The sequence below is a fragment of the Xiphophorus maculatus genome, chromosome 10 (genome assembly GCF_002775205.1).
Source record: "Xiphophorus maculatus strain JP 163 A chromosome 10, X_maculatus-5.0-male, whole genome shotgun sequence".
Lineage (NCBI taxonomy): Eukaryota > Metazoa > Chordata > Actinopteri > Cyprinodontiformes > Poeciliidae > Xiphophorus > Xiphophorus maculatus.
The window spans coordinates 23,289,637-23,306,480 of record NC_036452.1 but is presented as its reverse complement, the minus strand read 5'-3'; the positions used below and the strand labels follow the sequence as shown (position 1 = coordinate 23,306,480).

Genomic DNA, 16,844 nt, shown 5'->3' with positions numbered 1-16,844 from the left:
ATGGACTCTACCAGACCTCTAAAGATGTGCTGCAGAATCTGGCACCAAGATGTTAACAGCAGATCCTCGAAATCCTCGAAGTGGCAAAGTGGAGCTTCGACAGATTGAACTTGCTTGTCCGGGATGTCTGATTGGGACCTGGAGCATTTGTAGACCAAGTCAACACCTTGAATCTTATTCTCCTTAGACTTAAACCATTTCAGCTTTGTGGCAAGGTGCATTATCCTTCTGAAATAAACTACATCTACATGGGAATGCAGTTTCCACGAACAGGTATAGCTGTAAACACGTAGCTAGTTTACACCTACGTATAAACTCCAGTCCTCCAGTCCAACATTTGACAAAGATACCAGGGTACCAAAGTTTCCCATCAGATCCTCGCCCACACAGTCGTCTGGCCAACACATCACTTTGTTTTTTATCAAACTATGGTTGGACAATATTGCTGAAAAACTCATCATGATATAAGCTTGCCATTTTAGTCAATATTTATAATTTTCAATATCAATAATTATTGATTACATTTTGTTTTGTTTTAAATATATGAAAAACTTTTATACACAGTTGTCTCTGTTTATTTTTAAGCAGGTACCAGGTGCGGTGGCATAACTTAAAACTGCTCAGATTACTCAACAGGTTGTTACTAGGTAACCAAAGAGTGAGTGAGTTATCTGATGCCACCCAGTTAGCTTAGCTCAACAAGAGAGGTTGAGCAGCTAACGTCTTTCCTGTGCCTACATCTCCCAGATGTATGTGCAGAATGCTGTGCGGTTCTGGATCAGAGTTCAGTGAATATAGAATATTCTATCAGCTGTATCATCCATTGACATTGATCAAGTGTATTGAGATACATATTATTGATTAATTATCCAGGCCTATATCAAACTTGCTCAAAAACTTACATTTCCCATTTTACTTGCTTCTGGCACATCTACATTGAAGACAGAATGTTCACTTGCTATCTAATATATTATCTATTGAACTTGGTAAGAAGTACCACAATAAAAAGATAATTAAAACATAATCAGTGGTCATAATGTTATGCCTGGTTAGTGTAAATTCTCATTTTGTGACCATCTCTGCCATGTTTTGTTTTTTTCCCAGGACTGGGCTAAATATCCTAGAGCAAAAGAACAGGAATGTCTTGTCCAACCACAGCTTCAACAGTCTGAGTTCTGCACAGGTCAGTTATCCTGTTGCTCACAGTTTATCTACGCACAAATTCACAACCATCTCGTGCTGCTTATTTTCTTTTGTCTTTCAAGAATGCTTCAATTACAACAAATAAATGAGTCAATAATTAGTCGTTCCACTCACTGTTCACAGATGAAAGCTCGTTGTAAGCACAGAGGTCGACCAAGCTCTCTGAGCTCCAGGCTGGCCAGGCGGGTGACCCAGATGAAGCAGAAAACCGCTGCCCAGCGGGAGGCGCCAACAGCCGGAGGGGTGCACAGCAGCGAGGAAGACCCTTCCAAGAACCATAGCCGACAGGGGGGGAAAGGTGAGGAGTTGGTGTGAGGATACATGCAAAGTTGTTGCCCATTACGCATCTGGGATTCCAAAATGAAAAAAACTCTGATTGCTGTTGATCCATCAGATCGACAAGACCGGATGCCAGGTGAGACCATGAAGAAGAAGAGAGGTCGAAAGCCCAAAGTGGTAATGGGCATCAACCCCAACCGGCCTCATCACAGGGACAGACGGGACATACACGATGGAAGAGAAGAGAAGAGCTGCAGCGAGAGTTCAGAGCGTGGTGAGTTACTGATCGGGTCTGAAAGCAGGATTGTGAATTGGTACGAATTATTCAATGCTAAATCAGACAAAAGTTACAGGCAAAATTGGCAATTGGAAAACATATTTTCCAGAACTGTCACATGCTACTGTTAGCTTGCAGCATTCACATGTAGTCAATCATGTGAGTCAAACGGTGCTAAGCGGGCTGATGGGGTTAATGAACATTGACCATTCGGCGTGAGATTTTGCTGTGAGAGCGTGTTTGTGAGTGTTTCGTCGAGGCATCTGAGAGTGAGATGTCTGCCGTCATCAGGGGGCTCCTCTTACTGCCCGGCTTGTCTGTCACACTGTTAAAACTGTTAACGATGTACCACAGGCATGCAGCACTGCCACCCCCGGCCCTCATCCTCACATCGTAACGTGAGCCCATCTAGAATGTCACACCCCCATCCTTCTGTCTCTTCCTCCCAACTCTAACCTCGTGAAAATGCCTTCAGTGGAGGCTTTGAGTTGACAAGACCATCAAATCCACCCTGGTATGGACCTTTTTGTAGGAAGGGCTGATGAGGAGATTGTAAAACTTTGGGGAAACTCAAGAATTCAATGCACCTTGCCTTGGCAACAGGACCAGGTGGGATATGTATGGGTGTAGGGCGAAGTGTTGACGAGAATCCTGTGTAAGTGACAAATGTGTTTGAGAAGTGTTGACACCCAAAACACAAATCCCCCCTCACATCCCCACCAGTCAGCGACACTCAGCTGCCAATAACAATCTGTTTGTGTGTACACACAAGAAATGGTGGCTCTAGTCTCAGACTGGTACTCGAGTCACACTGAAGTTGCAAAAATAAAGACTTCAGACTTCATTTTGACTCGTGCTGTTAAGACTTAGATTCTGGATCTGGGAACAAGATTTCATGAACTATCTTTACCTCATGTAATCACTGGTGAAAACCCTGTAGATGGTTTATAATTATCTGTTTATGCTAGCTGTAGCTTCATGGATGCCTCTCTCTAGGCCTAACAGCTATTGTTCTCTTACTGATACGGTAAGAAAGACTTTCAAATCAAAAGCTACTTTTTCTCAGAAAGCAAAATTCTTTCTCATTTACTAAATATTTTTTGCCTCGCTCTTTACTATGTAGTTTATAACTGACCTTGGAACACATTTACTGTAAAGAATCAACAACAGATTGAAATTACAACTTAACTGCAAGTGTCAACATTTAAAGAAGGAAATGATGTGCATCAGGTTTGGGCTGCACAGAGGTGGAACTGTTTACACTGTTCCAGGTTCGAATCTCCCAAAGCAATCATAGCAGGTGTTCTGAACATATTGAAGCTGGTAATAGTTCCAAATCGCAGATCCTCTCACACACAGAGAGAGAGAGAGTACTTTGAGCAAAAGTGTTTCTACAGAAGGGAACCTTACAGTTCCTGTTAAAAGCCACTCTGGTAGATCTAAGGCTGCCCTGCAATTTCTGTATAAATTGCTTAATGGTTTAGGTGCAAGTCAGTTTAAACACTTAAAACTGGTGATTTATAAAATTGGAAAAATACAGAATACAGAAGTTAGCCAGAATACATCAGTGATGAAATCTGATTGGCTTTTGACATAAAACATCCGAGGCCCGAATGTTGTAGAGACGCTCTGGCTGTTAGCAATGCTCACGTAAAAGTCACTGGAGGTTCTCTGACTGATGGCTCCGATGCTGACATTTCACAGAGGAGGAGGTTGGCAGTGACGACAGCGAAGACGAAGCGGGTGACATCAAGATTACCTCATCCTCTAAAGAAGCTCTTGCAAACTCCGCTGGGACATTTCCCTTTTCAGCTCAGTCCTCCAAGCTCCAAGCAAGCCTGAAAGCCAGGAGCAAGAGGCCTGGACCTCCTGGTGAGAGATTACATTTACTCGTAATTTGCAGGAGTTACGTGGAAACTGTAACGTAACTCCGCACTCTCTCTTTCAGTTTCTTGTCCACAATCACACCTTTGTAACCTGAAAGTAACTGCAACTTATCTTTACCTTCTTTAATATTCCCTCTTCATCCTCAGGTCTGGGAAGCTTCCCATGCATGCAGCAGAGGAGTGCAGCCAGGCAGCCAAACTTCAGCAACTTGGACAGGGGACATCCGGACCACATGGGGGCTACTAAAGCCTCCCTCCCCAGCTGGGGTGTGCCATCAATAGGCTGCAACTTTGGAGAGAGCCACAGCAACCAGCGAGCTCTGACCGAGGCGAAGAGACTCATCAAAGACGACGAGAGGAAGACCTCTGCAGGACAGAGCTTAAGAGGGAAGGTGAGGCCTTACACAGGGGCTCTGTTAACACGGACGGAGCCGAAGCAATTATATGTATCTGTTGAAGTCTGCGCATTTTTATAACTAATATATAAAAGTGTGAGGTCTAACTGCTATTAGTGGACGCTTATTAAAAACAACAGAGTATGAACAGAAATGTCAGCTGTCAGAGAGTCATGAAGAGAGAAAGGAGAGGGGTGAGTCATGAGAGGTTACTCCCTTTGGCTTTCTGTTCATCTAAATAAACGCCGGGAGGCAGAATAGCATGAAGGACTTTTGAAAAGCGCTCACTTAAAGGCACTGAGGTGAACCACACCCGGTCAGGAAGTTTGACGATCATGTAGCTTAACAGTGACACCTCCCTCTAATAGCACATACTACGAAAAATAAATGTCTGTTCGTTCTATAGATTTGTCCTCATTAGAGAGGCACCAGATTTTGCACACAATTTTCGATCTTCAATTTTTCTAAAGCGTTGACCAATTCTGATTTCTCTTCCAGAGAATGCTTAGGCATGTAAAACTTTTGGGACTATAATCAATAATATTCTAAATATTGTTTCTAGTCTTTCTGTCTCGAGCAATCATTGATTGAATTAATGATGAGCCCTATATCTGAGCTATAGGGCCCATTTTATGCAACAATTTCAAACAGCAACTTTACTGCCATTCTTTGAGCCTTCATGCTATCTACTGTAAGTCTTGCTCTCTCTTGCTCCATTGCAGCCTAAAGATGTCCACCCATTATCTAAAACATAGTCTGTCTTTGGTTTCTTGTTGGTGCGGTGTGATCTTTGTAGATTGACACTTGCTCTGGAGTACAGGCAAAAAAAAAAAGAGAATCGACTTAAATTTTGGCAGAAGTAATGTAGACGCCGTCATCGACTATAAAGAGTTTGTTTCCCTGCGGAGTTTGTGCCGCGGTGGAGCAGACGCAGTTTAAATCATGTTTTTGGACTGCGAGAGGAAGTCAGAGTATCTGGAGAGAACTCATGCCTTCATAGGGAGAACATGCAAACTGCATGCAGAAAGGCCCCAGGCTGGGATTTGAACCCAGAAACTTCTTGTTGCAAGGCAACTTTGCTCCCCAACCGTAGATATGTTGTAGAAATACATCTTCCTTTTAAAAAGGTTTTTGCATCTCTGTGTTCCCCTAAACTTTTGTTTTTTGTGACTTAAGGATAAAAATAGGCTTCTCACTTACTCTCTAAGTACATTTGCAAAAAAATTGTATAACTGCACAATATTGTTAAATACTAAAATTAATGAAAATACCTAACTTTAAGTCTTGTACTTTCTAAGGTAGCATAGTCATGCTTACTGGTGCTTTTACTGTTTGGAAAAATGCAGGACGTTTGAGTTTCCAAACAGCTTGTCATTGATCATGGCAGATCAGTCTGCCAGACGGTTTTCTGGTGCGTCTCTAGTCATTCTAGAATATTTCTTGGAATGTGGTTTGTGTGAAGAGGCTGTTTCATTCTCTCTGAGCAGCAGCGATGAGGCACCTATATTTACCTTCATCTGAAATGCCCTGAGGTTTCAGTCCCTTTGAGTCATCATGTGGGAATGTCCAAAAACACATAACTCCAAACCAAACAGAGGAATATGAAGATAATCATTGGCCATAACTCTGCACACACCCATGCATGCTAACACTCACACACTCACACACACACACTCGGCGGTACTAACGGGAAATAATCCTTCATGCCCTCTGGTGATGAAACTTCTGTCACTAAAATATACGGTCTCCTGGTGTGGTAAACTCCAACACACACACGCGCACACACACTATCTCACTTAGATTATTATGGTCTTTGGAAAGTCTAAATACAAGCAGAAACCTGTTGGGTGAGCTGGCTTTTCATCATCACTCATTTGTCATCTTTAGACAGACCAGCTCAAACCGGTGTAGAGATGGGTAGGATCTGGTGTGTACTGTGTGTGTGTGGGTGTGTGTGTGTGTGTGTGTGTGTGTGTGTGTGTCCACCTGAAGTAAAGCGTCATGTAGCAATAAGCCTGAAACCTAGTCTGATCAGGGGCAGCAGTTATTACTGACTGTGACCTCAAACCTTCAAGTGAACTGCGCAGAATGAAGGGGGAAGAAAACAGCTCAGGGGCTAATTGAAGCATCATATTACTGGTGGTGTTGGTCCAGGCGGTTACACCTCACCGATGTGTTCACCGCGTTAGTCAAATCTGACTGGAACAGACCAGGTTTGCTCACCTGAAGGTCCCTTTTCCGTCGACTCATTTGCGTACGCAGGTTTTCTCCCAGAACCTCGGTGGTAGGGGTGCTAGGGCAGTCCATCAGCAGACCATCATGTTTTTGTGTTTAGAAATGTTTGAAATGACAAAAATTCAGAGGTGCACAAGCAGGCATCATAATTTGAAGATAATAGCTTGTAAGGCCAGCGGGCGGGTACAGGAACGGCGCCCAGTTCAATGCATCAACTATAAACCCGCTTAATCCATCTTTACTGTATGAAAAACTGCACATAAAGTAAACAAACCACCCTAGACTGGTAGGAGTGGGCAAGTAAAGCCTGGTGACCCTCTTGTAATACGCTGGAGGAAACTCTGGTATATAGCAAAGCCGTGTTCTGCTTTCTCCCAGACTGATGTCGATGGTGACGATGGCGGTAGGAGTTCGTCTTGCAATCGGTGGGTTGCCTGTCCGATCCCCTCACTGTCCGGCTCTGTCGTTGTGTCCTTGGACAATATTTATTTTACACCATCACTGTGCGAATGTGTGCACAAATGGGTGAATGACTTATAGTGCAAAGCACTTCGGGGTCCTCTGGACTTGATAAAGCTCTGTACTGGTCATTTACCGTTTACATCCTGTTTCCCCTCCGGTCAGGAAAAGGGTCACGGAGTGAGCAGGCTCCTGCAGAGCTTTACGGCTGATGAAGGTTTTCACTTGGATGGGGAGAGCAGTTTCTCGGAAGGGGAAGAGGAGGATGAGGAGGACGACAGGCAGAAGGAGAAGTCCCTGTCCCATCTGCCCCCCAACATGCCTTCCAGAATACCAGGTGAGGATAAATGCATGCCTCTGTACCCGACTTATAGTCCCTGCTTTAAGACGTTACAATTCATCAACTCCATCTGAAATGAATGTCTTTGTTTCTTTTTATCTCCACCATCAATCCCTGAACTTTCACATCATCTGTCTGCAGCGCTGCCAAACTGTGTGCTGAGTAAAGAGATGCTGGTGGATGGCCTGAAGATCCTAATATCCAAGGAGGACGAGCTGCTGTACGCCGCGTCAGTTCAAACCCTGGACCTGCCCGACATGTACGAGCGTGTTCTCCTCCCATCGTTCATCAGCACACCCACAATCTTTAAGGGATTTTCACTGCCTTTTTCCACAATTTTGTGACACACTGAGCCTATTTGGGTGCCATAGTCCAAACAAAAACATAGTCATGCCCAAGGTATGAAGGTCTGGCAGCATAAAGAGTGATCAGAACGGGGCAAACAGGACGTTAAAAGACTTCAAAGCTGGGAAGCGCCGCAGCACATGCCAACACATCTGCTAATAGAAAAAATAATTATATGCCTGCAAGTCACAAAACTCCTGCCTTCACAACACACGTTGCTCTTTAAGCTCTGAAAATCGTTTACAAATTCAAATGACAGTTTGGTATACATTCCTGCATAATTACAATTTCCTTCTCTCAGATTCAGTGTCGTCATTGAAGGGGAACGGGGAAATCGGCCAAGGATCTACTCGCTGGAGCAGCTACTACAAGAAGCCGTGAGTCAGACCACATCGCATTTCTTAAAATTATTTTATGAATAGCTTTTTTATTTGCTTCCTGAAAGCTTTGTGTGTGCTTGCTTCCAGGTGTTAGACGTGCGACCCCAGACGGAGGTTATCCTGACGGAGGGAACCCGAGTGTGTGCTTACTGGAGCGAACGCTCTCGCTGCCTTTACCCTGGCTACGTCCACCGTGGTGAGACGCACCTGCAGACAACCGCTCTGTCCTCTCACCGCCTCACTCTGTTCCTGAAACTCATACGTCTGTGTCCACCCTTCAGGAGGTCCGGGTGAGGAGGAGAAGGAGAAGGAAGGGAGCATGATGGTGGAGTTTGATGATGGAGACCGAGGAAGGATTTCCCTTGTAAACATCAGACTTCTGCCTCCTGGATACCAGATCCGCTGTAAGTATGGAGTTATGAGCAATTGTTGCACTTTTTAATTCACAGGGGAAAAAACGACAAAGACATCACTGTTACATGAAATCATGTGCAACGCAACTACTGAATCCTCTGTTGCTCTAACTTAGTGCGACCGTCTTTAGCTAACAAGGTATGGAAGAGGCCTTGTGATCATTTCTAAATTGATTTGGATTTTGTTTTAAATCCACCTAAAGCACCCAGAGATGCTCAATTTTCAGGTTTCTGGTAGATGTTATTTTTACTAAAAATAACAGACAACCGCTTGGACCAGGCGGCCCAAATATGGAGCCCATAGGTCCTCAATGCAGCCACCCAAAAAGCTCAACTTTGGTTTAAGCTGACCAAAGTACAAGCTTCTAGTTAAAGTCCCTGTAAAGTACATGGAACACCTCTTATTTGCATTTGTGATGGTAGGACAGGAAAGTCAGTTTCTTGGCATGGCTCAGAAGCAACCAGTTGGCATGACGATAGTGTCTGACTGTTGTTATAAAAACCTGGTGACCCTCTGTGAGTGTTGGAGATTCTGTAGCTCCCTTATCATCCTCACTCATAACTTTTTTAAATTCTTGCTCTGACTGTAGATATGAGCGAATTTTGGCAGGTAGCTTTGTCCTTGCCGAATTCTGGCTCTGGAAGATCAACTGCTGTGGACCTTACGTAATTAGTGTGTGTTTTTGTTTTCCCCATTTTGAAGAGTGTGTGAGAGAAATCTGATGTGGTTTCATGTTCCAGGTGCAGAACCATCTCCAGCTCTGCTGATCTCTCCGGGCCATCGGGGTCGGCGAAGCTCTACGGCAGAGAAGAAAGACACTCCGACAGAGAAACTAGCCAATGAGGAGGCAGGAGGGAAGCCCCAGGAAAAAAGGCCAGGTACATAGTTTGGTTATGATCAATGCTTTTCCAACAGCCTATTTGCCATATAGTGACTAGTTATTTTCAATCCAGTGCTATTTTAACTCCTACACGTAGTCTAAAGGTCCTTGAGATGCATTCACTGAAAAAACATTACAGTTTCAGTTGTTTGTTAATTATCGAATGCCTTCAGGTCACAGGCGAGCACAGAGCAGCTTTATTAACTGAAGGCCTCATAAATTAAGATGACTTTTTTGCCGCCTTTTATTTACCCTCCATAAAAAACACATAAATCATGGCTTTACAGAGTTTCATAAGGCTGCTTTGTAAAGTTAGCTAACATCACAAGTCATTGCGAACTAAGAGTGACAATAAACCTGGGGGAGGAAGACAGGTTTACCAGGTTTGTTGCAGTCTGAGTAATGGATCTGTCGAAACTAGGTGAAGATCAAGGAGATAGAGATTAAGTTTCACCAAAGCTTTTAGTTTCATAATTAATCAACGTTTGCCCTTAGGATTTTCTTCCTTATTGATTTCAGCCCCCGTCTCCATTCCTTTCTTTTAGTTGGCAGGCCGAAGAAAACGTACTCAGTGCCAAAGACAGCCAACTCATCAACCTCAGCAACCGATTCTGTGATGAAGGGAAATGTTCCGTTGTTGAACTGGTCCATGCCCAAAAAGAGACCACCAGTGGACTTCTTCCTCTTCAATGGGACGTCCCGTAAAACCCAGAAGAAGATTAGGGAGAGAGACTTGGGCTTGTTTCACCGACCAGCCCTACATTCTCTAGCACCACCAACCCCTATTAAAAGCATTTTTGGCACTACGTTCGAGGTTGACTCATTCAGTAGCATCGCTAATGGCTACTCAACCTTTGGGAACGGTGGAGCCTCCGTAGCCGGGAGACCGGTCACCGCCATGGGTTCCATGGGCCTCCGGGACTCGCCTTGTTCCTCATCCGTTACCATGGCTGCGACAGCAGTGAGCCGCAAACCTCTGAGTGGACGTGACAGAAAACACTTCTTAGTCAAGCTAGACCACGAAGGAGTGACTTCCCCCAAAACCAAAAATGGCAAAGCCTTGCTTCGGTTTGGAGGAACAGGAGGGAGAGGAGTGAAAGGCCTGGCATCTACTGTACCGCAACGGTACATCCAACCTTCTCTTCTGGCAAAACATGACAAGAAGGTGGGAGAGAAAAGGGAAAGCAGCTCCAGGCCTCGATCCGAGACTCTTCGGAAGGGCAGTCCGCCTCTCGGGAAAGATGTTCCCTCTGCAGGACTTGGAGTGAAAGGTGGAGACTACAGTTTGGACTACCCTAGCGACTGCCCCAGCTCTTACTCTGAACTGGATGAAGAAGACGAGGACGATGGTCAAGAAGCAAGACGAAGACGAGCAGCCGTCTCATCCCATCGGGGCGGTCGTTTTCTATCCCGTCCGTCCATCTGCTTCTCCTCATCATCCTCCTCCTCTTCTTCGTCTGGCTCCATTTCCTCCTCCTCTCTCTGTTCCTCGGACAACGACTCCTCCTACTCGTCTGACGAAGAGTCGTCGTCTGTGCTGCTGCGGCGGGCGCTTCTCCAGCAGGACAAACAGAAGAACAGGCAAAACGTCAACTCCGTTCTCCAGAGCCCCGACCCCACCACCTCCAACCCCGCTTCAACTTCACCTAATGGCTACGTTATCAAGGCTGGCGTAGCCATGGGAGGATTGAAGGCAAGAGCCGACAGAGCGGAAGACAGGAAAGAGTACAAAGAAAGCATGATGGTCAGCAACAGAATGACTAAGGTGCAGCTGAAGAGGAAAGAAAGTTCTTCTATCGACCACCATCAGGCCCAAAGCAGCCCTGTCAGCCAGCAGCTGAAACCAGCCAACAAGGACTCAGCAGCCACCAAGAAGCAGAGGATGTCTTCGCCTGAACCTCTTCCAAAAATGGCCGCCCTGCTGCCTGGACGCCAGCTCTGGAAATGGTCTGGCAATCCCACACAGGTATGGCATTTTGTGGTATTTTTTTTACTAGAGGTTTTTTGCATCCAGGAATTTGTTTATTAGAAAGATAGAGACTTCCATCAAACTCTTTTCTGAGTTTGATGGAAAAGAGTTTCCATCTCTTTTCCATCAAACTCAAAGGTGGCAAAAGAGTTGCCACCTTTCAGAAGGTGGCAACACATCTGAAAGGTGTTGCCACCTTTCAGATCATCAAACTCTTTTCTGAGTTTGATGATCTGAAATAAGCCATGTTGAGTTTCAGGAACTTAAGCCCACTGGATAAATGAGAAACTTTTATGGATATTTATGTTTTTCTTTCTTTTTTTTTCTGTCAATATATGTGCTGAAATGGGTGTGTGATAAGTAAATACATTTTTGATACAACTAAAGTCTAAACAGGTGAAACATTTATTTTTCTTGCTCCATTCAAAGTTAGTTTAATTTTAAGCACCTTTTTAAGTGAGGTTCTGTAAAAAGGTTGCAGAAGATTTGCATTTGACTGAAATCTGTGAAGACGTGAGAGAACTCTGAAAATGCTAATAGTTGTCTATTTTAATAGTTCAATGTCCAAATACACCTTAATACGTATGAATACACACAATGGAAATTGTTTTGCCACTACTGCGGAAAGCTAATGTCCATGGTCAACCAATCAGTGTCATTCCCCAGCACTCCTGGATTGGCTGCATTACAAATTCTAGTCGATAGCATGTCAAGTATCATTGTACAAGGGATAGCAACTGCCCCAGCTGCATTTTTAAAATATATTTTGTTAGATATGCTCTACATATCAAATTAGTAAATAGACTGATTTTCTTGTTCCACAGAAACATCCACACAGAGATAAATACTAAACCAAGAACTGTCGGGGTCCACTGTAAGCTGTTAATATCTCAGCTACAGTAGCAGAAAGTCTTGATGTCTGCGTTTAGTGTAAACCCAGGCTGCTACAATAGAGGCCAAGACTACAGGACTCTCTATCCTCTATTAGACCCAAGAAATGTGTCATTTTACTCAAGAGGTTAAGAACAAAAACAGAGTTCCTTCTATTTAAGTTTTCCTAAGAACCTGAAATCCCCCTTACAAAAATCAAACCTGCTGTTTTACTGACTGAAAACAACTGAAGTAAATCAGGCATTTTGTTTTGTTTGTTGTTTTTTTTTTGTTTTTTTTTTGCAGAAATTTATGTTTTGCATTGCAAAGACACATTACTTCCTCCTACATTTGGTGTTCAACAAAGCAATGCTGAACTGAGCTATAAATAAAAAAAAACATGGTGAAAAAAAAGTCACTGCTATTTGCTGTTTCTCTAACAGAGAAGAGGTCTAAAGGGTAAAGCCCGTAAGCTTTTCTACAAGGCCATCATGCGGGGCAAGGAGATGGTGCGTGTCGGCGACTGCGCCGTGTTCCTGTCACCTGGCCGACCCCAGCTGCCCTACGTGGGAAGAGTGGAGAGCCTCTGGGAGTCGTGGAGCTCCAGCATGGTGGTCAGGGTCAAGTGGTTCTACCACCCAGAGGAAACTCGCCTGGGGAAGCGACACCGTGATGGCAAGGTAAGGCCGGGAAGTGCAAGGATCCTTTCTACACATCTAGTTTGTGGTATTTTTAGAACAATGCAATACCACATTGGTACTTTTCCGCTCATCCTATCATTATTATTTCTAATTTTTAGATCAGAAAAATGTACACATTTGTATTTCTGACATACAATCCATTGTTTTAAAAGGAGTGTTTTCTGTAGATTATACCACAGACTGGATATAATGTTCATGCTAAGCTGCAACACCTTCTATTAAACCTGCAGTATGTACATTTAAAAAGTATATGGTTTTCCATATCTATTAAAACTGTTATCGCATTGTAACAGTTTGGTATGAGACAGATAATCTAAACAAAAAAAAAAAAATCAAGCTCCTCCACCTCCTCCCAGTGCTACAAAAAAGTACCACTCCAAGTCAAAAACAACCAATCGGAGCCAGGAGGAGGGTCTCAGTGCTGTCGATTAGGCTTGTGAATGTGCTGCTCAGTGTGCTAGTGGTGGCAAAACAACTTACTGTTACAAGAAAACTGTTTATGAGCCATCACTGGTGGCCATGCTAATTAGCCTTAGCATTTTTCTGTGTTGTGGTGAACTAGCTATAGCTTAGCAAAAAGCAAGCTGGAGAGGGTGAGCACGAGCATGATTGGCAGCGCCAAAACCCTCCTCTTAGCTGTGATTGGTTGTTTCTGGCAGAGTGGTGTATTTCTGCAGTTAGTACTGGAAGAACTGCCGTACTAACAGCAGTTCTCTATGACTGATTATCTGTCATATATTACTGTTATAACATAATATGTAAAAAAGATTTTTTTTTAAATAAAAGTTACATACTGCAGCTGTAAAGGGTCTTACATAGTCGGGCGTATTGACCATATTCTGTGGGCCACTGGAAACACGGGCAGTTGAAATTTCATAGTCAATTACCTAAATTTCTCATGATGAATTGCTTCATTTCCCACAATCTGAATGGATTACTAGCAAGTTTGACAAACTAGTGTCTTGTCCACAAGGGAAGTCACTGCACATCTATAAATGTGTACAGAGAGTGGCAGTCCTGCTGCGAGTTGCACCAACACTCAACCTTATCAGCTCGGTGTCGCACAAAACTCAATTTGATTTTAACATTGTTTCCTGAGTCATAAAAATTGAGTTAGCACATGTGTCGGGTAGAAGTCCACTTTTAGTCTGCCTGAAGTACGCCTGGAGCTCCATAGAGTGAAGTTCACCCAAGTATGGTAGCCTTAAGTCTTAAACTTTGCACAAATCCACCAGAGTACAAAAATATAACCTTCCGGGGTGCGGTGATGGCGCTGGAACAAAGCACAACCCACGTATTGAGGCCTTAGTCCTCGTGCTGGTGGTCACAGGTTCGACTCCTGGCCTGGCAACATTTGCCGCATGTCTTGGAAGAAAATGTAATCTTCCAGTTTTGCTTTCCATGAGAGAGTTCTCATTGTCCTTCTCTGTCGTCTTTCTGGCAGAACGCATTGTACCAGTCAAGCCATGAGGATGAGAACGATGTGCAGACCATCTCCCATCGCTGCCAAGTGGTCAGCAAGGTGGAGTACGACCACCTGATGCGTGAACGTAAGGCGGGCGGCCTCTCCAACGACCTGTTCTACCTGGCCGGAACCTACGAGCCCACCACGGGCCAGCTGGTCAGCGCGGACGGCATGGTCATCTTGTCGTAGCACCGCCGGCGGGAGCAGATATCCAACACGACTCCTGGAGTTCTTCTAGACAGAGGCAAGATGACGCTTGGTTGCGTGGATTGAACTGCTTCTGTTGGACAAAGAGTGAGTCAGTAGTTCAGAGGAACGGGCTGGCCCAGGCCAGAGTTTCAACCCTTCTCTGCGGCAACCGAACATGAGTACTTTGGATTGGAACGTCTTGGAAGTATTCCAACAGGAGGCCTTTCTGAAGCAAAGAGACTCAACGCTAAGGAGAGACATGCTGTAAACCACACTGGTTTGGATGGATGTAACGGTCTTATACATGTAGTCTGACTCGGACAACGCTATTTAAAGGCCCCCGATAGGACCAATAAACACTGTAGTTTGGACTTAAATGCATATATGTTTCTGCAGAGTGACTGTGACGACAGTTAATGAACTTTTAATGCACATTATCAGTGCTTGTGTTTGTACAGTTTGTGACGTCGGGCGACGACACGATGTCATCAGACTCTAATAATCGATTCAGTGCTCGACGACTTTAGTTGTTTTTGGTCGTTAACGACCGAAAGGCCGAACAAAGTTTTCCTCCTTTGAAGCCATACACATCGATACCTCTCTATCGCCGTCTCTGTCGTATCCGCCTGTCCGGGCGCAGGCAGTAGGATTGTTTATTTGAGCTGTGTGTGTGGGTGTGGGTTGGTGTGTGTGCGTGTGTGCCTGGGCGAATGTGTGTGTGCTTTGTACAGCATTTTATGTAGAGTAACACGCTGTACATAGTATATAAATATAAATATATAAATATATATAAATTTATGTTCATGTGGTTTCCTTTGCAGAGATTATTTTTATTTTAGAGTTTTCTAGGGATGGTGGGAGTTTTTGTGTGTGTGTGAGGGGTCTAGCAGGGGCTGGGGTTGTTGCAGAGGTAGAAAGTGGGCTCATGTTTCCTTCTGTATAAATGCACTGAATAGGACTAGAGGTGTGTGTTTGGGGTGAAACTCTGCAACCCATGTGATGACTTAGTGGCTGTAGCTCTAGGCAAAAAGTAAATATGTAGAAAAGGTGTTTGGGATATTTTTTTTTTTTTAAAAAAGCTCTTTTTTATACATGTTTAGTAATTATTTTATTCTCTTTTTTTGCTTGTTTTAATCTATTGGAGTTAGAATGTGCATTTCTTTTCATTTCTGTTCAGCAAATACCAGAAAAGAAAGCTGCATTTCTGCCTGGATCCTGAAAACAAAAAACTAACTAACTAAGAAAAGAAAAAAAATTAAATCCAGTTCTTGCCTGTTTTTAGCCTGTGTTCCTATGGAAAATGTAGATACTTATCTGGCAGCAAAAAGAAACATACCAAAGCACCTGTGACTTTACACTACACCATATTAGCTTAAAAAAAGCAACAACAATAAAAAGAAAGTATAAAAAAAACGTTCAATCAGTTCTGAAACCGGGACCCCTGCAATCTCAGAGGGATTTCCTCTCGTCCTGTCCGCATTCATCCGGTGTTCGCGGAGACGGTGTCCGCACGCCACCCAGCTGATGCACTTGAGGTCTCTATGGCAACCAGTATGGCATCACATGACCGTGAAGGACAATCAGAGCCAATCAATGGGACGATGTTGAGAGACAAAAATACAAGAGAAAAGGATCAAATCACAAAAATTTATGCTTCTTGTCACTTTTATTCATGCTTTGCCAAAAAATATATCTGTACATTTTTTTTGTTTGTTTCCTTTTGTTTTTAATCATCATCTTCTTGTTTATGCAAGCCTGGATGACTGTTTGTTGTATAGGATGTACAGGAGGAGGAACATAAATGCCTTTTTTCCCCTTTTTGAGGATTGACTGACTTTTAACAGCATCTCTGCTGTTACACTGCAAAGCAAAAGCTTTAAATGGAACCTAATGTGAAACTCAGCTTTGAACTGTTGCTTTTATGGGTCTTTAATTGATTTTTTTTATTTTGATTTTTTTAAAGCTGTATTTTCTTTAAGAAACACTGGATTGAATTCTGATCATCACATTTCAACGGGAGGTGGGGTTTGGGGCGGGGGCATCATTGTGTGATTTTTTTCTTTATTTAGACCCACTGGAACCTGCTTTGTATGGTTAAAATAGCCTACGAAAATATATTATGTAATTTCAGTCATTCTTTGGAAATATGACTAAAATATTTCCTTGTGTACAAAAAGAAAAATATTTATCTTAATTTTATTGCCTTTTGCGTTTCATTAAAAAAAAAAAGGATTCTTAAGAATGAAAGCGTCTGAACTGCTTTTCCTTTCGCCTTTCCTGCAGCATGTGTGCTCTCTGAATGCGGCCTTGTGTGCGTCAATGCCGAGCCATCGTCAGACGTGAGAATACAGAGCGCAGTAGCAAGCAGGAATAAAGAGGTGGAGGCTGTGAGGGTGGGACAGGAGGAGGGGTGCTCAAAAGAAGGGAAGCAATTTGAAACTGTAGCTCCAGTCTGATAGGAGGGGAAGGAGCGGAGAGAGAATGGGAAATTGTATCTGGCGGTGTTTGATGAGGGGGGAGCGAGGCAGGATGTGGAGTCTCCTCCGGCTCCTCAGGT

At 43.7% G+C, this 16,844-nt stretch overlaps 1 protein-coding gene across 2 annotated transcripts in view; it reads left to right on the top strand.

Moving 5' to 3' along the window:
- The window catches only part of bahcc1 (BAH domain and coiled-coil containing 1), an 81,693-nt gene extending 65,173 nt beyond the window's left edge, over positions 1-16,520 (top strand). For both annotated transcript variants that reach the window (XM_023341506.1, XM_023341505.1), the window contains exons 15-28: positions 1,105-1,183; positions 1,327-1,501; positions 1,598-1,756; positions 3,464-3,631; positions 3,793-4,037; positions 6,900-7,071; positions 7,216-7,333; positions 7,721-7,796; positions 7,887-7,995; positions 8,081-8,203; positions 8,954-9,091; positions 9,639-11,059; positions 12,376-12,612; positions 14,078-16,520. In XM_023341506.1, coding sequence (XP_023197274.1) covers positions 1,105-1,183; positions 1,327-1,501; positions 1,598-1,756; positions 3,464-3,631; positions 3,793-4,037; positions 6,900-7,071; positions 7,216-7,333; positions 7,721-7,796; positions 7,887-7,995; positions 8,081-8,203; positions 8,954-9,091; positions 9,639-11,059; positions 12,376-12,612; positions 14,078-14,287 — 3,430 coding nt within the window. In that variant the 3' untranslated portion in view covers positions 14,288-16,520. The remainder of the gene's footprint in view (positions 1-1,104; positions 1,184-1,326; positions 1,502-1,597; positions 1,757-3,463; positions 3,632-3,792; positions 4,038-6,899; positions 7,072-7,215; positions 7,334-7,720; positions 7,797-7,886; positions 7,996-8,080; positions 8,204-8,953; positions 9,092-9,638; positions 11,060-12,375; positions 12,613-14,077) is intronic.
- Positions 16,521-16,844: the final 324 nt, after the last annotated feature.